The sequence below is a fragment of the Hyperoodon ampullatus genome, assembly GCF_949752795.1.
Source record: "Hyperoodon ampullatus genome assembly, chromosome: 12".
NCBI classification, from domain to species: domain Eukaryota; kingdom Metazoa; phylum Chordata; class Mammalia; order Artiodactyla; family Ziphiidae; genus Hyperoodon; species Hyperoodon ampullatus.
The window spans coordinates 965,034-987,435 of record NC_136925.1 but is presented as its reverse complement, the minus strand read 5'-3'; the positions used below and the strand labels follow the sequence as shown (position 1 = coordinate 987,435).

Genomic DNA, 22,402 nt, shown 5'->3' with positions numbered 1-22,402 from the left:
AAGCTCAAAACAAGTGAGTAAGAGCTTAGACTAGCTTAACGGAAGTGTGTAAGGAGAGAAAAACCATATTCCAAAGACACATACTGAAGGATGAAACAAAAGGATTTTGTGACCGATATCAAAATTACCAAATAAACATTTACTAAATGACTATTATAGACAGTTACTCACTAAAAAGCATCACCATCTATTCCACGGAACCCAGAAACCTAGAAGCCATTCTTCACAGCTCTAGCCTCACCACGTATCACAAAATCCTTTGAATTCATTACTAATTCCACCTTTTTCCATTTCTCTCACTAGCATCAGTCTTGCATGAACTACGGCGCATTCCCCTCTCCCTCTCCCCCTGCCCCCTCCTCCTCCTCCTCTCTTCCCCCCTCCCTCCTCCTCTCTCTTCCCCCCTCCCTCTCCCCCCTGCCCCCTCCCTCCTCCTTCTGGCTCTTCCTCCCTCTCCCCCCTGCCCCCTCCCTCCTCCTCTCTCTTCCCCCCTCCCTCTCCCCCTGCCCCCTCCTCCTCCTCTCTCTTCCCCCCTCGCTCCCCCTGCCCCCTCCCTCCTCCTTCTCTCTTCCCCCCTCCCTCTCCCCCTGCCCCCTCCTCCTCCTCTCTCTTCCCCCCTCCCTCTCCCCCTGCCCCCTCCCTCCTCCTCTCTCTTCCCCCCTCCCTCTCCCCCTGCCCCCTCCCTCCTCCTCTCTCTTCCCCCCTCCCTCTCCCCCTGCCCCCTCCTCCTCCTCTCTCTTCCCCCCTCCCTCTCCCCCTGCCCCCTCCCTCCTCCTCTCTCTTCCCCCCTCCCTCTCCCCCTGCCCCCTCCCTCCTCCTCTCTCTTCCCCCCTCCCTCTCCCCCTGCCCCCTCCTCCTCCTCTCTCTTCCCCCCTCCCTCTCCCCCCTGCCCCCTCCCTCCTCCTTCTGGCTCTTCCTCCCTCTCCCCCCTGCCCCCTCCCTCCTCCTCTCTCTTCCCCCCTCCCTCTCCCCCTGCCCCCTCCCTCCTCCTCTCTCTTCCCCCCTCCCTCTCCCCCTGCCCCCTCCTCCTCCTCTCTCTTCCCCCCTCCCTCTCCCCCTGCCCCCTCCCTCCTCCTCTCTCTTCCCCCCTCCCTCTCCCCCTGCCCCCTCCCTCCTCCTCTCTCTTCCCCCCTCCCTCTCCCCCTGCCCCCTCCTCCTCCTCTCTCTTCCCCCCTCCCTCTCCCCCTGCCCCCTCCCTCCTCCTCTCTCTTCCCCCCTCCCTCTCCCCCTGCCCCCTCCCTCCTCCTCTCTCTTCCCCCCTCCCTCTCCCCCTGCCCCCTCCTCCTCCTCTCTCTTCCCCCCTCCCTCTCCCCCTGCCCCCTCCCTCCTCCTCTCTCTTCCCCCCTCCCTCTCCCCCTGCCCCCTCCCTCCTCCTCTCTCTTCCCCCCTCCCTCTCCCCCTGCCCCCTCCCTCCTCCTCTCTCTTCCCCCCTCCCTCTCCCCCTGCCCCCTCCCTCCTCCTCTCTCTTCCCCCCTCCCTCTCCCCCTGCCCCCTCCTCCTCCTCTCTCTTCCCCCCTCCCTCCTCCTCTCTCTTCCCCCCTCCCTCTCTCTCCCCGCTGCCTTTCTCTCTCCCCCCGTCCCCCCACAACAGCCAAAGGGACTTAAAGTGAAAATGTGATCCTATTCTCTGGCATAAAGCCCTTCAACAGAGTCCCACTGCATTTGGAGTAAAGCCCTAATTCTCATCATGACCTGTAAGGCTTGGAATGACTTGGCCCCTGCTTACCTCCCTAACCCTATCTTCTACTAGCTTCCCCCAGCCTCTCTATGCTGCAGCCACATTGACCATCGTTCATTTCCTGAAATACACTAAGTTGAAGAGAGAAAGGAGCAAAAGTTTTAAAGAAAAGAAAAAAAAATCACTCTCAAATTCTTCTAGATTAAAACCCTAGAAAAGTGATGGTTCTAGAGATACAATGACAGTACTGGAAAGTTCAGCCATTCTGGGGATGACAGGAAGAACACAGTTTGGGACAGGGTGAGACATCACTCAGACCAACGCTTTCAAACCTCAGGCCAAGCCTGTCAACAGGTCATGGATCTACTTAGTAGACCCAGCCATCGTTTCTGCATTTGTTTTAACAAAACAGATGAACACACTCATTGAGTACGGGTAAGTACAGTTCACTGAAACTTTCATTTCAGTCACACACACAAGCACTCTAGACACATATCACGATACAAAATCGGTTTCTTACTGTAGGTTGTGATACGCAGTGAAACGGACTCCTGGAGGGCTGTATGTAGCAGGTAGTCGAAATGGCTGATGAACTGATGAGCGAATGAATAAAAGAATATACGCAGCTGGAGCTATGGCAGTAAAGACACTCATTCAGAAATCAGGCAGAATGAAAGTGAGAAGTGAGGAATGCCACATTAGGAGAGACAGAAGAGGAGCCCGTGGACAAGACCAATACGCAACAGTGGCCAAGGAAGTAGAAGTTAAAGAAAGGGATAGGTCACAGTGTGGACTGTTGATGTTATTTCAGTTGATGTCTCTTCACAGACATCAACTGAAATAAAAACTTTACAATATAAATTCTGAGAGTTATTCTTAGATCACAGATCCCTTTGAGTATCTGACAAAAGCTATGACTCCTCTCCCTAGAAAAGCGCATGTGCAGGTAACACAGCACGCTGTATCCAGAGGCCCACAGGATCCCTGCAGCTTAACCAAACACTCCCCGGGAAGCCCAGGCCCCAGGTGAATTCCCGCTTTATAACAGATGAGTGTTGGGGGAGACATTTCCCTGCAGAGGCAACGATGGAGACTCACCGGCAGTAGGCTTAGTAATGACCAGGAGAGCAAACAGAGAAGCAAACCAGGCGAGTCCTGGAAGAGGCCAGGTTAACTGGGAATGAGGGAACACACAGGAGGTTGAGTGGATCAAGAGAAGGTATTTCAAATGAGAGAGATCTGACACCGGGAAAATTCACCTCCAAGCACAGTGTAGTCACTGCATTCACAGGGCGCACAACCAACGTGAGAAGAGGATTCCAGCCTGTCTTGTTGCATTTAATTCTTCTTCAGTTGATACAATAGGAAAAACCACCTGTCAGAACTTCAAGTCATGATTATGAGCAGGTCAAAGATATTTTCCATCGTTATTTGACCTGCTAACAGCTGACTCCACACGTGCTCAGCTATTCGGGAGTACCCAATATTGACAAAAACTCCCCAGAATGAACATCTTCAAGTTACCTCAGGGCTTTTTTTTTTTTTTTTTTTGGTAAACATTTTTAAATTTTTATTTATTTATTTTTGGCTGTGTTGGGTCTTCATTGCTGCATGGGATCTTTCTCTCATTGAGGCTACTCTTCGTTGCAGTGTGCAGGCTTTTCATTGCAGTGGCTTCTCTCATTGCGAAGCATGGGCTCTAGGCACGTGGGCTTCAGTAGCTGTGGCACACAGGCTCAGCAGTTGTGCCTCATGGGCTCTAGAGCTCAGGCTCAGTAGTTGTGGCACACGGGCTTAGTGGCTCTGCGGCATGTGGGTTCTTTCCGGACCAGGGCTCGAACCCATGTCCCCTGCACTGGCAGGCAGATTCTTAACCACTGCACCACGAGGGAAGTCCCCTCAGGGGCTTTTATATCAGGAAATTCAGGATTATAAAGGAAGTTGTCTAAGATCAGCCTTGCCTACATATTATCTCCTACAGTACAATGTAATACGCAAGCCCAGAAAAAATTTTTTAACTATTTTTGACTTAAAAAGATGGTAGTGGATTCTGGTAGGAAGATGGCGGAAGAGTAAGACACGGAGATCACCTTCCTCCCCACAGATACACCAGAAATACATCTACACGTGGAACAACTCCTACAGAACACCTACTGGACCTGGCAGAAGACCTCAGACCCCCCCAAAAGGCAAGAAACTCCCCACGTACCTGGGTAGGACAAAGGAAAAAAGAATAAACAGAGACAAAGGGATAGGGACGGGACCTGCACCAGTGGGAGGGAGCCATGAAGGAGGAAAGGTTTCCACACACTAGGAGCCCCTTCGCGGGCGGAGACTGCGGGTGGCGGAGGGGGAAAGCTTCGGAGCCGCAGAGGAGACCGCAGCCACAGGGGTGCGGAGGGCAAAGCGGAGAGATTCCCGCACAGAGGATCGGTGCCGACCGGCACTCACCAGCCCGAGAGGCTTGTCTGCTCACCCGCCGGGGCGGGCGGGGCTGGGAGCTGAGGCTCGGGCTTCAGTCGGAGCGCAGGGAGAGGACTGGGGTTGGCGGCGTGAACACAGCCTGAAGGGGTTAGTGCGCCACGGCTGGCCGGGAGGGAGTCCCGGAAAAAGTCTGGACCTGCCGAAGAGGAAAGAGACTTTTCCTTCCCTCTTTGTTTCCTGGTGCGCGAGGAGAGGGGATTCAGAGCACCACCTAAATGAGCTCTGGAGAGGGGCACGAGCCGCGACTGAAAGCGCGGACCCCAGAGACGGGCGTGGGACGCTGGGGCTGCTGCTGCCGCCAAGAGGCCTGTGTGCGAGCGCAGGTCACTCTCCACACCTCCGCTCCCGGGAGCCTGTGCAGCCCGCCACTGCCAGGGTCCCGGGATCCAGGGACGGCTTCACCGGGAGAGCGCACAGCGTGCCTCAGGCTGGTGCAACGACACGCCGGCCTCTGCCTCCGCAGGGTCGCCCCGCACTCCGTACCCCTCCCTCCCCATGGCCTGAGTGAGCTAGAGTCCCGGAAGCGGCTGCTCCTTTAACCCCGTCCTGTCTGAGCGAAGAACAGACGCCCTCCCGATCTACATGCAGAGGTGGGGCCAAATCCAAAGCTGAGACCCAGGAGCTGTAAGAAGAAGAGAAAGGGAAATCTCTCCCAGCAGCCTCAGAAGCAGCGGATTAAAGCTCCGCAATCAACTTGATGTACCCTGCATCTGTGGAATACCTGAACAGACAACGAATCATCCCAAATTGAGGAGGTGGACTTTGAGAACAAAATTTATGATTTTTTCCCCTTTTCCTCTTCTTGTGAGTGTATATGTGTATGCTTCTGTGTGAGATTTTGTCTGTACAGCTTTGCTTCCACCACTTGTCCCAGGGTTCTATCCATCCTTTTTTTTTTTTTAAGTTTTTTTCTTAATAATTATTTTTTAATAACTTTTATTTTATTTTACTTTGTCTTCTTTCTTTCTTTCTTTCCTTCCTTCCCTCCTTTAGACAACGAATCATCCCAAATTGAGGAGGTGGACTTTGAGAGCAAGATTTATGATTTTTTTCCCTTTTCCTCTTTTTGTGAATGTGTATGTGTATGCTTCTGTGTGAGATTTTGTCTGTATAGCTTTGCTTCCACCATTTGTCCCAGGGATCTATCTGTCCGTTGTTTTTTTTTCTTTAATTTTTTTAATAATTATTTTTTATTTTAATAACTTATTACATTTTATCATGCTTTCTTCTATTTCACTTTATCTTCTCTCTTTCTTTTTTTCCTACCTTCCCTCCTTCCTCCCTCCCTCCCTTCTTTCCTTCCTTCTTTCTTTCTTTCTTCCTTTCTTTTTCTTTCTTTCTACTTCTACTAATTCTTTCTTCCTACTTTTTCTCCCTTTTATTCTGAGCCATGTGGATGAAAGGCTCTTGGTACTGCAGCCAGGAGTCAGTGCTGTGCCTCTGAGGTGGGAAAGCCAACTTCAGGACACTGGTCCACAAGAGACCTCCCAGCTCCACATAATATCAAGCAGAGAAAATCTCCCAGAGATCTCCATCTCAACACCAGCACCCAGCTTCACTCAATGACCAGCAAGCTACAGTGCTGGACACCCTATGCCAAACAACTAGCAAGACAGGAACACAAGGCCACCCATTAGCAGAGAGGCTGCCTAAAATCATAATAGGCCACAGACACCCCAAAACACACCACCAGACATGGACCTCTCCACCAGAGAGACAAGATCCAGCCTCATCCACCAGAACACAGGCACCAGTCCCCTCCATCAGGAAGCCTACACAACCCACTGAACCAACCTTAGCCAATGGGGACAGACACCAAAAACAATGGGAACTACGAACCTGGAGACTGCAAAAAGGAGACCCCAAACACAGTAAGATAAGCAAAATGAGAAGACAGAAAAACACACAGCAGGTGAAGGAGCAAGATAAAAACCCACCAGACCTAACAAATGAAGAGGAAATAGGCAGTCTGCCTGAAAAAGAATTCAGAATAATGATAGTAAAGATGATCCAAAATCTTGGAAATAGAATAGACAAAATGCAAGAAACAGTTAACAAGGACCTAGAAGAACTAAAGGTGAATCAAGCAACGATGAGAAACACAATAAATGAAATGAAAAATACTCTAGATATGATCAACAGCAGAATACCTGAGGCAGAAGAACGGATAAGTGAGGTGGAAGATGAAATAGTGGAAATAACTGCTGCAGAGCAGAAGAAAGAAAAAAGAATGAAAAGAACTGAGGACAGTCTCAGAGACCTCTGGGACAACATTAAACACACCAACATTCGAATTATAGGGGTTCCAGTAGAAGAAGAGAACAAGAAAGGGACTCAGAAAATATTTGAAGAGATTATAGTTGAAAACTTCCCTAATATGGGAAAGGAAATAGTTAATCAAGTCCAGGAGGCACAGAGAGTGCCACAGAGAATAAATCCAAGGAGAAATATGCCAACACACATATTAATCAAACTGTCAAAAATTAAACACAAAGAAAACATACTAAAAGCAGCAAGGGAAAAACAACAAATAACACACAAGGGAATCGCCATAAGGTTAACAGCTGATCTTTCAGCAGAAACTCTACAAGCCAAAAGGGAGTGGCAGGACATATTTAAAGTGATGAAGGAGAAAAACCTGCAACCAAGATTACTCTACCCAGCACGGATCTCATTCAGATTTGATGAAGAAATTAAAACCTTTACAGACAAGCAAAAGCTGAGAGAGTTCAGCACCACCAAACCAGCTTTCCAACAAATGCTAAAGGAACTTCTCTAGGCAAGAAGCACAACAGAAGGAAAAGACCTACAATAACGAACCCAAAACAATTAAGAAAATGGGAATAGGAACATACATATTGATAATTACCTTAAATATAAATGGACTAAATGCTCCCACCAAAAGACACAGATTGGCTGAATGGATACAAAAACAAGACCCATATATATGCTGTCTACAAGAGACCCACCTCAGACCTAGAGACACATACAGACTGAAAGTAAGGGGATGGAAAAAGATATTCCATGCAAATGGAAATCAAAAGAAAGCTGGAGTAGCAATTCTCATATCAGACAAATAGACTTTAAAATAAAGACTATTAGAAGAGGGAAAGAAGGACACTACATAATGATTGGAAATCAAAAGAAAGCTGGAGTAGCAATTCTCATATCAGACAAATAGACTTTAAGATAAAGACTATCAGAAGAGAGAAAGAAGGACACTACATAATGATCAAGAGATTGATCCAAGAAGAAGATATAACAATTGTAAATATTTATGCACCCAACATAGGAGCACATCAATACATAAGGCAAATACCAACAGCCATAAAAGGGGAAATCGACAGTAACACATTCATAGTAGGGGACTTCAACACCCCACTTTCACCAACAGACAGATCATCCAAAATGAAAATAAATAAGGAAACACAAGCTTTAAATGATACATTAAACAAGACAGACTTAATTGATATTTATAGGACATTCCATCCAAAAACAACAGAATACACATTTTCCTCAAGTGCTCATGGAACATTCTCCTGGAAGGATCATATCTTGGCTCACAAATCAAGCCTTGGTAAATTTAAGAAAATTGAAATTGTATCAAGTATCTTTTCCGACCACAATGCTATGAGACTAGATATCAAGTACAGGAAAAGATCTGTAAAAAATACAAACACATGGAGGCTAAACAATACACTACTTAATAACGAAGTGATCACTGAAGAAATCATAGAGGAAATAAAAAAATACCTAGAAACAAATGACAATGGAGACACGACGACTCAAAACCTATGGGATGCAGCAAAAGCAGTTCTAAGAGGGAAGTTTATAGCAACACAATCCCACCTTAACAAACAGGAAACATCTCGAGTAAACAACCTGACCTTGCACCTAAAGCAATTAGAGAAAGAAGAACAAAAAAAAACCCAAAGTTAGCAGAAGGAAAGAAATCATAAAGATCAGATCAGAAATAAATGAAAAAGAAATGATGGAAACGACAGCAAAGATCAATACAACTAAAAGCTGGTTCTTTGAGAAGATAAACAAAATTGATAAGCCATTAGCCAGACTCACCAAGAAAACAAGGGAGAAGACTCAAATCAATAGAATTAGAAATGAAAAAGGAGAAGTAACAACTGACACTGCAGAAATACAAAAGATCATGAGAGAGTACTACAAGCAACTCTATGCCAATAAAATGGACAACCTGGAAGAAACGGACAAATTCTTAGAAATGCACAACCTGCCAAGACTGAATCAGGAAGAAATAGAAAATATCAACAGACCAATCACAAGCACTGAAATCAAAACTGTGATTAAAAATCTTCCAACAAACAAAAGCCCAGGACCAGATGGCTTCACAGGCGAATTCTACCAAACATTTAGAGAAGTGCTAAGCTAACACCTATCCTTCTCAAACTCTTCCAAAATATAGCAGAGGGAGGAACACTCCCAAACTCATTCTACGAGGCCACCATCACCTTGATACCAAAACCAGACAAGGATGTCACAAAGAAAGAAAACTACAGGCCAATATCACTGATGAACATAGATGAAAAAATCCTCAACAAAATACTAGCAAACAGAATCCAACAGCACATTAAAAGGATCATACACCATGATCAAGTGCGGTTTATTCCAGGAATGCAAGGATTCTTCAATATACGCAAATCAATCAACGTGATACACCATATTAACAAACTGAAGGAGAAAAACCATATGGTCATCTCAATAGATGCAGAGAAAGTTTTCGACAAAATTCAACACCCATTTATGATAAAAACCCTGCAAAAGTAGGCATAGAGGAAACTTTCCTCAACATAATAAAGGCCATATATGACAAACCCACAGTCAACATCGTCCTCAATGGTGAAAAACTGAAACCATTTCCACTAAGATCAGGAACAAGACAAGGCTGCCCACTCTCACCACTCTTATTCAACATAGTTTTGGAAGTTTTAGCCACAGCAATCAGAGAAGAAAAGGAAATAAAAGGAATCCAAATCGGAAAAGAAGAAGTAAAGCTGTCACTGTTTGCAGATAACATGATACTATACATAGAGAATCCTAAAGATGCTACCAGAAAAGTACTAGAGCTAATCAATGAATTTGGTAAAGTAGCAGTATACAAAATCAATGCACAGAAATCTCTGGCATTCCTGTACACTAATGATGAAAAATCTGAAAGTGAAATCAAGAAAACACTCCCATTTACCACTGCAACAAAGAGAATAAAATATCTAGGAATAAACCTACCTAAGGAGACAAAAGACCTGTATGCAGAAAATTATAAGACACTGATGAAAGAAATTAAAGATGATACAAATAGATGGAGAGATATACCATGCTCCTGGATTGGAAAATCAATATTGTGAAAATGACTCTACTACCCAAAGCAATCTACAGATTCAATGCAATCCCTATCAAACTACCACTGGCATTTTTCACAGAACTAGAACAAAAAATTTCACAATTTGTATGGAAACACAAAAGACCCCGAATAGCCAAAGCAATCTTGAGAACAAAAAACGGAGTTGGAGGGATCAGGCTCCCTGACTTCAGACTATACTACAAAGCTACAGTAATCAAGACAGTATGGTACTGGCACAAAAACAGAAAGACAGATCAATGGAACAGGATAGAAAGCCCAGAGATAAACCCACGCACATATGGTCACCTTATCTTTGATAAAGGAAGCAGGAATGTACAGTGGAGAAAGGACAGCCTCTTCAATAAGTGGTGCTGGGAAAACTGGACAGGTACATGTAAAAGTATGAGATTAGATCACTCCCTAACACCATACACAAAAATAAGCTCAAAATGGATTAAAGGCCTAAATGTAAGGCCAAAAACTATCAAACTCTTAGAGGAAAACATAGGCAGAACACTCTGTGACATAAATCACAGCAAGATCCTTTTTGACCCACCTCCTAGAGAAATGGAAATAAAGACAAAAATAAACACATGGGACCTAATGAAACTTCAAAGCTTTTGCACAGCAAAGGAAACCATAAACAAGACCAAAAGACAACCCTCAGAATGGGAGAAATATTTGCAAATGAAGCAACTGACAAAGGATTAATCTCCAAAATTTATAAGCAGCTCATGCAGCTCAATAACAAAAAAACAAACAACCCAATCCAAAAATGGGCAGAAGACCTAAATAGACATTTCTCCACAGAAGATATACAGACTGCCAACAAACACATGAAAGGATGCTCAACATCTTTACTCATTAGAGAAATGCAAATCAAAACTACAATGAGATATCATCTCACACCAGCCAGAATGGCCATCATCAAAAAATCTAGAAACAATAAATGCTGGAGAGGGTGTGGAGAAAATGGAACACTCTTGCACTGCTGGTGGGAATGTGAATTGGTACAGCCACTATGGAGAACAGTATGGAGGTTCCTTAAAAAACTACAAATAGAACTACCATATGACCCAGCAATCCCACTACTGGGCATATACCCTGAGAGAACCATAATTCAAAGAGTCATGTACCAAAATGTTCATTGCAGCTCTATTTACAATAGCCCGGAGATGGAAACAACCTAAGTGTCCATCATCCGATGAATGGGTAAAGAAGATGTGGCACATATATACAATGGAATATTACTCAGCCATAAAAAGAAACGAAATTGAGCTATTTTTAATGAGGTGGATAGACCTAGAGTCTGTCATACAGAGTGAAGTAAGTCAGAAAGAGAAAGACAAATACTGTATGCTAACACATATATATGGAATTTAAGAAAAAGAAAAAAATGTCATGAATAACCTAGGGGTAAAACAGGAATAAAGACACAGACCTACTTGAGAATGGACTTGAGGATATGGGGAGGGGGAAGGGTAAGCTGTGACAAAGCGACAGAGCGGCATGGGCATATATACACTACCAAACGTAAGGTAGATAGCTAGTGGGAAACAGCCGCATAGCACAGGGAGATCAGCTCGGTGCTTTGTGACCGCCTGGAGGGGTGGGATAGGGAGGGTGGGAGGGAGGGCGACGTAAGAGGGAAGGGATATGGGAACAGACGTATATATATAACTGATTCAGTTTGTTATAAAGCAGAAACTAATACACCATTGTGAAGCAATTATATTCCAATAAAGTTGTAAAAAAAAAAGCTAGTAGTTTATATCTAGGAGTCCATTTTTTGTTAATTTTGTTTATCTGTAGTTTCAAACTTGTCTAAATTAAATATATATTTATTTTGTGGTTTTTTTTAAAAACTTTTTTAAAGATTAATTTACAAGTCAGGATAAATACATACCATGGAATTGACCTCCTAAAACAGTCACACCGTCTATTACAGACTGTGAAAGTTTCTCACTGCTGGGCCTAGGAAAGAAAAGGAAGAAAATATTACATCCCATCCCGAGACCAACTGAGCTGCTAGTTCTAAAAGCAAATGCAGAAATTCTGTGCTACCAGTTTCAGAATAACAAGTCCATTGTATTTGAACTAAATGAAACCTGCCAAGCCTGAAAACTCTGAAAAGATAATACGGGTAAAGTGTAAGCATTTTCCATTAGCCTTTCACAATATATTTATTGGAAAGAGTTTGGCTTTTAAATGTATTTAGGAAATAGATATAAAGGATACACTAATTAACCTACCCAAATACCTTTTCAAGTTTGACTGTAACAACACATACACTACCTGAGAACAGTAACAATAAATACTGAAACCACAGAGCGTGCATAACCCAGGGCTGGGTATTTAACCACCAAGCGTACAGCATCTAGTTTTCATTTTAAAAAGTCAGAATAAATTATTTTTCTATCTATCTGAAAATAAGATATATAAGATATATAACTGCCTTGTAGAAAAAGATGTTCTATATCACTTAAACTAGGTAATAGGTAAGAGGCAAATATTGGGCTGGCCAAAAAGTGCCTTCGGTTTTTAAGTAAAAATAAAAGACACATTTTTCATTTTCACCAAGAACTTTATTGAACGTAAACACCCTTTTGTTCCACTACCTTCTGCCATTTTTCAGGCAACTTCATAATTCCACTTTTCCAAAACTTTTTATCTTTTTGAGCAAAGAACTGTTCTAGGTACCTTTTACGGTCTTCCAAGGAACTGAAATTTTTTCCATTAAGAGAATCTTGTAAAGACCGAAATAAATGGAAATCCGAAGGTGCAATGTCTGGTGACTATGGCGGATGAATTAGAACTTCCCAGCCAAACTGTAACAAGTTTTGCCTGGTCATCAAAAGAAACATGCGGCCTTGTGGTATCCTGATGGAAGATTATGCATTTTCTCTTGACTAATTCCGGACGCTTTTCATCGAGTGCCGCTTTCAGTTGGCCTAAATGGCAGCAGTACTTGTTGGAATTAATCATTTGGTTTTCTGGAAGGAGCTCATAATAGAGGACTCCCTTCCAATCCCACCCTATACACAACGTCACCTTCTTTGGATGAAGACAGGCCTTTGGTGTGGTTGGTGGTGGTTCATTTCGTTTGCCCACGATCTCTTCTGTTCCACATTGTTGTACAGTATCCACTTTTCATCGCCCATCACAATTTGTTTTAAAAACTGATAGTTTTCGTTACGTTTATGTAGAGAATCACATGCGGAAATACTGTCAAGGTTTTTTTCGCTTAGCTTACGTGGAACCCAAACCTCAAAGCAATTTACATAACCAAGCTGGTGCAAATGATTCTCAACACTTGATTTGGATATTTTGAGTATGTCAGCTATCTCCCGCATGGTATAACACGGACTGTTCTCAATTAATGTCTCAATTTGATAACTATCAGCTTCAACTGGTCTACCCGACTGTGGAGCATCATCCGGAGAGAAATCTCCAACACGAAACTTTGCAAGCCACTTCTGACATGTTCGATCGGTCACAGCACCTTCTCCACATACTGCACAAATCTTTTTTGCGTTTCGGTTGCATTTTTACCTTTCTTGAAATAATAAAGCATAATATGCCTAAAATGTTGCTTTTTTTCTTCCATCTTCAATATTAAAATGGCTATACAAAAATTCACCAATTTTGATAAGTCTGTTTTTAAATGCACGCTGATATGACAGCTGTCACATACAATCTAACAAAACTGTTTCGAATGAAGTTAAAGACAACTAAGAGCTACTACAGCCGTCTTATGGAGAAAAACGAATGAACCTTTTGGCCAACCCAACACGTGTGCAAGACTTTACTGTGAGATAATAATTTGCTTCAGAACATAAGTCACTTGGCTATTCTGTTACCTATAAATCCACAAACAATGGTATTTGGAAGTCCCTCTGGTAACACACTAAGGGTAAAACACCAGACTAAGCCATTCGGAGACCGAGTAGAAATTTCCTTTAGAAAGAGTCTCTGGCTAAAACCAGATCTTATGCAAAAGAGAATGCTTCTGTTTCAAAGTACACTTTTAATCTAACATTTTACAATAACACCTTTTTGTAAAGGAAGGTTAAGAGCTGCCAAACGTGACAAATGCGTAGGAATAATACAGATGGTTAATGCTTTCCAATGAACTCCAGCAAGGGAAAAATCATCTATGAACCAACAATAACACAGGTTATAAAGTAAATCTCTAAAAATAATGAATTACAATCACATGTTCTTACTCTATGGGGGAAAAACGTAAACCCACAGAAGTAAAGGGATGGGAGACATTTGCTAAGGGCTTCTCTTGTGCCAGGAAACAGGTGCGTTGCATGTATTACTTCACGTAATCCTCAGGAAGGATTGCGTGATGGAGGCTCATCATCAACATGGTACAGGTGAGTAAAGGTAAGCTCCAAAAGGTTAAGTGACCTACTCAACCTGTACAGGAAGTGTGAGAGTTGGGGCTCAGACTCCAAAGCCCAAGCTGCAGTAGTGACTGAGCTCCTACATCCTACTGAAAAGACCAGGACGTGGAGAAGCCTCTCAGGGCAGTTCCACTTTACTCGACTCCTTTGATTTGTCCTGGGTACTGAAACAGATGCAACCATCTATGTGGTGTTCCCAAGCCAGCTTTCACCAGCAGCTCTGAGGGTCACCTGGTATCTCTACCGATCACCACGAAGGCATCCTGGTGCAGATTCACAGCTGCTTTCTCGCTGATGTCCACCAACACTCTCGGCAAATCTTGCTCCTCGGCGTTTGCCAAACAGGAGGCATGCCCCTCCCAGGACGGTGCCAACATTTCACCCAAAGGATCAACCAATTTTACACCATTGTCCTCCTTGAAAGAAAAACAAATAATAAGCCATCTGTGCAGAGTCGTGAGGGTGAGGTGAGGAAGTGAACCCAAGCTGCTTTTCCCCCAACAAAAGACAGTGTTGGCCAGGCAGTTTCACCGGTGACCACTACTGAAGGCCAGGTACTGGACCAGGTGTTGTACATACATCACCTCAGTAAATCCTCACAACACACGGTATCTATCTAACTAATAATCCGATGGTTACTCCAATCTTACTTTGAGAAAACTGAGATTCAGAGCAAGTACTCTGCTTATGTTCATACAGCTAGTGTCAGTTCTGATATTAAAACATCAAGTCCATCTGACTCTTAAATCCAACAGCCACTGTACTACACTAGCTGTTTTAAAAGGCTGTCATCTGAGCATTCACCATCAATTAACTGAGGAGGCACAACTATAGCAGACCCAGGACCCCTGGAGATCCTTCTTGCTATGGCTGGACTCAAAGAACATACTGGCCAGCGTGTCAACCAGTGGGTGGTACAGAAGCTGAAAACTGATGCCCAATTCTGGTCTGCTCAAACCTCTGGAAAGAAATAAAGTGTAGTTCAGAGTGAATGTCAAAGGAAGGAAATAGCTCAGAATTGTTTTAAGCAGTGCCCCTGAAATTAACAATAAATGTGGGGTTCTGTCTACAAATCATTAAGCAATTAAGGTGATTTAGCCATTTAGACACTTACACCTTCACAGTGATCCACATCTAGAAGCTGAATAAGCAACATCCTCTTGTTTTGGGGTGGGAAGGGAGGAGGTTACAATCCCTCACTAACCCACAGAGTTTTAACTTGCTGCTGATTTAGCTACAAAGGCAAGAGTCTCGTGTCCTAACAACCGAACAGAAGCATATTATTTAAGCCACGTATTAGTTATAGGCCAGCACAGAATATAACGGTTAAATTGTGTCAAAAGGAATACTTTAGAAACTTAATTGTCATAAACACTAGACCCATCAGGCCTCATCAGTATTCTGCCCAGTGCTCGCCTTTGGATCCCTGGAGCCACGTGTTTGGCTGTTCACTCGGAACGGGAAACTATTCCCTAGCTATAGAAAAGCTGTGTGAAAATTTTCAAACTGTGCTAAGTCTTTTCAAATGTTTGCCTCTCCCCTCCCCCAGCTTGCCTCCAATCTCTTTAATCTCTGCTAAATTAACAGAGGCAACACTTCTTATTACTGATGCTGTTTCAATACAACTAACTTGGCAGGACATTCTGTTACTTCTCAATATGGACACACTCCAAACAATGACCATCTCATTTCACTCTCTCCACACCCTTTAAAGAGTCATGAGCTAAATGAACACTTGTTAAGAAAAGAGTTGTTTCAAAAGTAAAGGCAGATAGCAATGAGAAGGCACATTCCTAGAATTAGAATTTGTACTTTGGGTCAAAGTGCTCAGAAACTAAGGTTTGGTCTTGCAAATAAACATTTGCTTTATCGGAGCACTAAATGCATTACCTCAGGATTGTGTGATGCTGTTACCATGACTCCTATAGTAGATTTGGTCTGTTTTGACCTCAGGACAGCTAATAATCCCATTCGAAACATGACATGATCAAGATGTTCTGCTTTCGTTCGAAATCCAGCAGTCCCATATTGAAGAGTGAGTCCATCAGGCTTGGCATGTAATGCTGACTGCTTTGTAACAGCATCTAAATCCATGTCTACAAAATTAAGGAATGTTTTTCAGGCATAAGAAATCTTTCAAGGACCATCTGGTTCAAAAACTGCCATCCCAGGGCTTCCCTGGTGGCGCAGGGGTTGAGAGTCCGCCTGCCGATGCAGGGGACGCGGGTTCGTGCCCCGGTCCGGGAAGATCCCACATGCCACGGAGCGGCTGGGCCCGTGAGCCATGGCCGCTGAGCCTGCGCGTCCGGAGCCTGTGCTCCGCAACGGGAGAGGCCACAACGGTGAGAGGCCCGCGTACCGAAAAAAAAAAACAAAAAACAAAAAAACCCTGCCATCCCAAACTAATAGATCTGCCTCATTCTGAACCTCCCCCCAAAATCCTGTTTGAGAGAGGGAAACAGATGGTAGAATAAGTCCCGGAGGTTAGCATTACCTGTACTGTTCACTTCAGGACAGACATGAGACTGTCCCCCACCATTCCTGGACCCAAGGCAAACTTAAAATGGTCCATTCCCAACTAAAATGAAGACTCTACCCCTAGATTCAGAGACTCCTACAAGGGACCGTATCATTTTACAAATGGGAAAACTTAATTCTGGGTATCAGTTAAACAACCTAAATTTTACATGGGAAGCTGCTGACAGACTGATGCGGAAGGTCACATTCTCCAGTGGACTGGGGCCGCATATACAAAGTATCTGGGAAATACGTGTAGTTCTTCTGCGATTCCTCCCAGGCTACAGAGACCTATTCCCGAAGGAAAAGCAAAGGGCAAAAGCCTCCTCTCCAAGACTGCCCAGACCTCCCGATACACCTTGCAGTGGATTTGTGTATTTTCATACGGGAGGAGGACACACTTCTAAATTAAGCTCGGAAACTAGCAACATCTTCCTTTTACCTTTCATTTAAAAAATCAAACGTCAGCCCTTAGCCCGCTAGTACTTCCTTCTCTGGGATACTCCAACTTAAAGTGGAACTTGAGGCTTCCAACTCTTGTTTTCTTTATTGTCCTTCACTGCGTCAATGAACAAGAGTTAAATGTTTGCTGTTGTCCAGTTGGAAAAAGCTGGCATTCAGGACGCTAATTTAGCTTGGCCTAGAGCGATCAAATCTAGTTCACATGCATGAAGACGTTTTATTAAAAAGTGACCAGTCGTCAATGTACCGTGATTATTTCTAAGGGCGTAAACCAGCTGTTACGTCCAAAAGTCTTTTAAAAAAGGAGTCAAGATAAAATGTTTCCACCCTTTCATGCGTTTTAGGTCCTAAAACTGATTTCAACGAGTATGTGAGGGGTTTTTATTGAAAGTATTTTCAAGTCCAAACCGTCCACTCTCAAACAGCTAGGAACGGCCCCCTTCCCTCCATTCAGTCTTCAGCGCCTCGTTAGTTTCCCTCTCCTCCCAGCCCCCGAATCGCCCCACGTTTCCTGGCACCCAGCCCTGAGGTCCCCACCTAGGTAATGGACGAGACCCCTTTCCCAGCTCGAGACCCTCGGGCCCGCGCCTCCAGCCCGCTCCCGAGCCGCAGTGGCGAGTAGGTGTGTCCCGCGCAGCCCGCGAGTCAGCCCGCCAGCCGGCCCGCTAGCCTGGCAGTCGGCCGAACCCCTGCGGACCGGAAGGTCCCCTTCTCGCTGCCAAGCCTCGGGGCCCCGCTCACCTCTGCCGGGCGACAACCCCCCGCCTCACCTCCACAGCGCGGACCACCTCCCTCGCGGCGGCGGGGGGAACCAGACTAGGCAGGAGCCAGACTAGAGAGGTCGGCGTCCGCAAACGTGGCTCTGCGTGGCTTCCGGCCCGTCGTCCCGCCCCTCAGCCAATCACAGCGCGGGAAGAGTCCGCGGGCCAGGCCCCGCCTCCTTGCCGGTCACGCGCGGCTCGCGCCTGCGGAACTGCGGATCCGCGTTGCGAGAGTGCTTGGGGCTGTTTCCTTTGAATGACCGGGAAGGGTGAGGCCCCCGCGGTGGCCCAGGGGTTGGGGCCGAGGGTCGCGGGCCCTCAGAGCACCGCGACCGGCAGATACGCAGCCCCTGACTCCAGATTCGGGTCTCAGAGGGTGGCAGGTCCCGCGTTCCTGGGAAGCCGGGCTTCCAAGTGGTCCTGGATGGGGGGTACCAGCCCCGATATGAGGCCTCTAACCAGGTGGTCCCGGCCCCAGTGAGCGCCACCCGGCTTCCCGCATCCCCCTCTCGATTCTCGAGGTTCATCTCCCAAACGTCTGATTCTGTGGAGCCTTCGCGTGCCCCACCCCCTTCCCCATCCGCCCGCCCCAGCTCGCACGAAACGTCATTTTATTTATTTACCTGTAAGACCCCCTCACTAAGCCTGGGCCCCTCGGGGCAGAGGCCAGGTGGATCCAAACCGCCCGGACTCACAGGATGCCGCCCGGGGCCAGGGTGGCTCCCGAGAAAGGCGGAAAGGCCCACCCAGGAGGGGTTCGTGGCGCTGGGGCTGAGAGAAGGCAACTGGCGTGGAGCGCGGCGGGGCCCCGGAGACCCGGGAGCCGGAGGAGGCGGAGCTCCGCCCCGCCGGCCCTGCGGGCTTCCCTCGCCGCAGCAGCCAGCTCCGCCCAAGCCCGACACCTGGGTGGGATTAGGAGGCTGGGCCCCTCGCCTTTCCCAGAATTCAGGCTTGCAGAGCGTCGCTGGTGGTGGTTGCCCAATCACCTGCAACGGAATAATTCGGAACACTTGTTGAGAGGCCGGATTCCCTGATCCAGATCGGAAGCGGGGGCTGGGGATAAAGGGACTGGGAATCTGAATTTTAACGACGTATCTTGGAGGATGTCGTGTATACTAGATTTGGGGGCCAGGAGATAAAGCAGAAGAGTGTAAGTGTCCCGGTTTGTGCCCCTAGCTCTCGACGCGTAATAGCGCTCCTGCAAAGCTGCTTCCACGGAAAGGGAGCTGCGGGAAATTCCTCTGGACACCGCCGACGTAGACAAATCCAGTGTCCCTGGGCCCTCCCGGTTTTCCTGACAGGTTGATTCCAAGTCAGCATGTCCGCTTCAATGAACGAATGCCTTCAACTTCAGCTGCTGGAGATGGAAATGCTGTTTTCTATGTTTCCTAACCAAGGAGAAGTAAAACTTGAAGATGTCAATGCCCTGACGAATATAAAGAGATATTTGGAAGGCACAAGAGAGGCACTGCCACCAAAAATCGAATTTGTGATTACACTCCAGATCGAGGAGCCCAAGGTAGGTGCCCTGAGTGGTTTTAATTGTTGCCAAGTGCCCAGTTCATAATGGAAACACTTGGAACCTGAGCTTCCTGTCCAGGAAGCAAATAGAGACTATTCCAGATGCATATATGGAATATTCCAGCAAAATATGGGATGACCTGTAAGTTGTTTTCGATAAAGATCTTGAATTTTACATACATATGCACACCTTTTATACAAATATGCCTAGTGTTTGTTTTTTTATATATAAATATGCCTAGTGTTTTTATTAAACACATCTTGCAGTCTTCTACTGCCATTATTATTCTATTCACTCATCCATTTTTACCAATCTTGCTATTGTAGTATGGACTATCTTGTACATATGTTACGATTTTCACAAATCTAAATATTGTCTTTAGCAAAACTGGCTTTTAAGGAGTGAATGACTCTTTCTTTGATGGCACCATGGCACTGAAAGCAAATACAGATAGAAAATATAAATTCTGAAAATGAATTCACCTTCACCTTCTGATCCATTATCTCCAGCAACGTTAGCATAGCCCAAGTAACAAGTGGACCAGGCATTTGAGAACCGCTGTGCTAGCCACTTCCTAGTCAGCCTCTGGGCGTCATTCCCTCAGAGGAATTCCCTGGCTCCCCAGACTGGATGCAGTCCCTCTGGTTCCACCTTTCAGTGGATCCCTGTACTTTTCTATGGCAATGCTTCTCACCTTTGCAATGAAATACTTGCTGTGTATAATTATTTGTTTAACGTCTGTCTCCTTCACTAGGCTCTCGGCTTCTTTCCATGAAGGGCAAAACTAGTGTCTAGCTTCTTCACTTCTTTATTTCAGCATAGGGTACCTGACACATGGTAGGTGTTGGATGAATATGGGAATGAATGAATGCATACATGGAAGGAATTTATGTATGTAAAATTGTGTTTATAAAAGTGTGCAGTGTCTGGCACATAGCTGACATGTAATAGTAGCAGTAGCTGTGACATTTATCAGCATCATGCAGTGGCCATGGATAAACTAGCTTATGTGATTTTACGGTACTTAAATCTATTTGATTTTCATTTTAAGGTGAAAATTGACTTGCAAGTAACCATGCCTCACAGCTACCCCTATGCAGCACTGCAGCTATTCGGACGGTCATCCGAACTTGACAGACAACAGCAGCTCCTTCTCAACAAAGGTCTCACTTCTTACCTAGGGACTTTTGATCCAGGTGAGCTCTGTGTGTGTGCAGCCATCCAGTGGTTGCAGGACAACAGTGCCTCCTATTTCCTGAACAGGAAGCTCGTGTACGAACCATCTACACAAGCAAAGCCAGTCAAGAACACATTCCTCCGAATGTGGATCTACAGTCACCATATATATCAGCAGGACCTACGAAAAAAGATTTTGGATGTCGGGAAAAGGTTAGATGTAACAGGATTTTGCATGACGGGAAAGCCGGGGATAATCTGTGTGGAAGGCTTCAAAGAGCACTGTGAGGAATTCTGGCACACAATTAGGTATCCCAACTGGAAACACATTTCCTGTAAGCACGCCGAGAGTATCGAAACAGAAGGAAACGGGGAGGACCTGCGCCTTTTCCATTCTTTTGAAGAATTACTTCTTGAGGCCCATGGTGACTATGGCTTAAGGAATGACTATCACATGAATCTGGGCCAGTTCTTAGAATTTCTCAAAAAACACAAAAGTGAGCATGTTTTCCAGATATTATTTGGTATCGAAAGCAAAAGTTCTGACTCCTAGGAAGCTATTAAGAGACCTATGCTTGTAATCTCGCTAAGTTAGTATCTCTGTTAGTAAGACCAAAATAAAAGGACCAGTGGCTGTTAAGCGTCATCTGTGGGGAAGCTAGCTCCAGCATTTTTCCCTGGAAATGAAACACGGAAGGCTTTTAACTTTGTAACAGTGCAATTGTGATGTTACCTCTATGTTCTTGTGTTCATTGAAAGCTATTTAATGGTAAATTAATAAAAACCTGTCAGTTAAACCAGTGAACCTCATTTGATTCAAAAGGAGTCCAAAGCCCAGTTTAATGGCAGTAGTCACATTGCAGCTCCGAACTCATAAATATGAATAACATTTCTCCTTTTCGTGTTGCTAGCATGCAGGTGACACCCCACATTTTTCTAAGTCAAGTTTAAAATCAGAACAAAGAGAGAGCACGTGTTTACCACGTTTCTCACTTTAACTCCCTGTTTGGGGTTTTTTCTTTTCATAAAGCCAAATCCTAACTGCAATGGCGGTGACGCCACGCCGTGTTGTTACATCGGCTGATTGACAATACTGAGGATCATGTACCAATATTCTTAGTTGGGTTCTTCTCCAAAGAACAAGATGTGGTTTCTTGTCCACGCAGCCCCACCAGTAGTGCGCGTGGGTCTCCGTCCCTGTGCCAGTTTGCTTCGCCCTGTGGGGCAGGGAGTTTGGGAGGGGACCACTGTGGATGGCCCTGTACCATCACCTTCCCAGAGGACAAAAGTCAGGCTCTACATTTTGGTCATGTCACTGCCATCTCTTCTGAAACTTCCAAGCTCCACAAGCTTCACTGCCTTCTTCAAAATGAGAGTTTAATGATGATAACAGCTCCTATTTAAGTAGCCCTTGCCAAACCTTTTTATTAAAAAGCATCTACCCCTCTCCATGAATTTCTGGGCATGTCACCTGCAGTCAAGGATGACATAAGGTCGTGAGCTGCCTCTCTGCAGCTTTCTCCAGTTTCCCACTCTCTCTTTAGCTTCTACTGCCCTCTCCCGGGGAGCACCCCACTGATGTCCTGGTCCCCTCAGAACACCAAAGCTGGGTGCTGAAATTTAGTGACATGGAGGGGATGCTTCACTCCCCATCTCATGATGAGGTTAGATGCCAAAATTCCTGCGTGTGCTGGTGGCACTTCAGAATCTTTGATGAAACAGTCCTTTCCGGTGTCTGGTTTTAGTCTGTGCCTAGGATGCAGACACATGTCCGGGCAGGGCCAGGACGTGACAAACAGCAGACCCTGCACTAAGCTGACTCTCCTAACCATGAGGCCTGGGAACGGGGTCCACTCTCTCCTTCCCTGCGCTCTTCTTAGCTCATCAGAATGAGTCTCCTTTCACGGCGCAACTCAGACCCTCAAACCAAGGCTCTTGTCGTGGGCCTGCCTTGCCTGCTTATCCACCTTGCCTGTTCATGTTTTAATCCTGGCTTTGCATGTGGCTGGGACTCAA

At 45.5% G+C, this 22,402-nt stretch overlaps 2 protein-coding genes across 3 annotated transcripts in view; one reads left to right on the top strand and one right to left on the bottom strand.

The window, feature by feature from the left end:
• Positions 1-16,042, bottom strand: part of PGM3 (phosphoglucomutase 3) — a gene marked incomplete at its 5' end in the record, with an annotated part of 30,947 nt that extends 14,905 nt beyond the window's left edge. For both annotated transcript variants that reach the window (XM_079716661.1, XM_079716662.1), the window contains 3 exons: positions 11,443-11,510; positions 14,180-14,364; positions 15,839-16,042. In XM_079716661.1, coding sequence (XP_079572787.1) covers positions 11,443-11,510; positions 14,180-14,364; positions 15,839-16,042 — 457 coding nt within the window. The remainder of the gene's footprint in view (positions 1-11,442; positions 11,511-14,179; positions 14,365-15,838) is intronic.
• Positions 16,043-19,006: 2,964 nt separating this feature from the next.
• On the top strand, positions 19,007-21,165 carry RWDD2A (RWD domain containing 2A; the record flags this gene model as incomplete). The annotated part of the gene is made up of 2 exons (XM_079716523.1): positions 19,007-19,207; positions 20,262-21,165. The coding sequence occupies 2 exons, from the start codon at positions 19,007-19,009 to the stop codon at positions 20,937-20,939; spliced, it is 879 nt and encodes a 292-aa protein (XP_079572649.1). The 3' UTR covers positions 20,940-21,165.
• Positions 21,166-22,402: the final 1,237 nt, after the last annotated feature.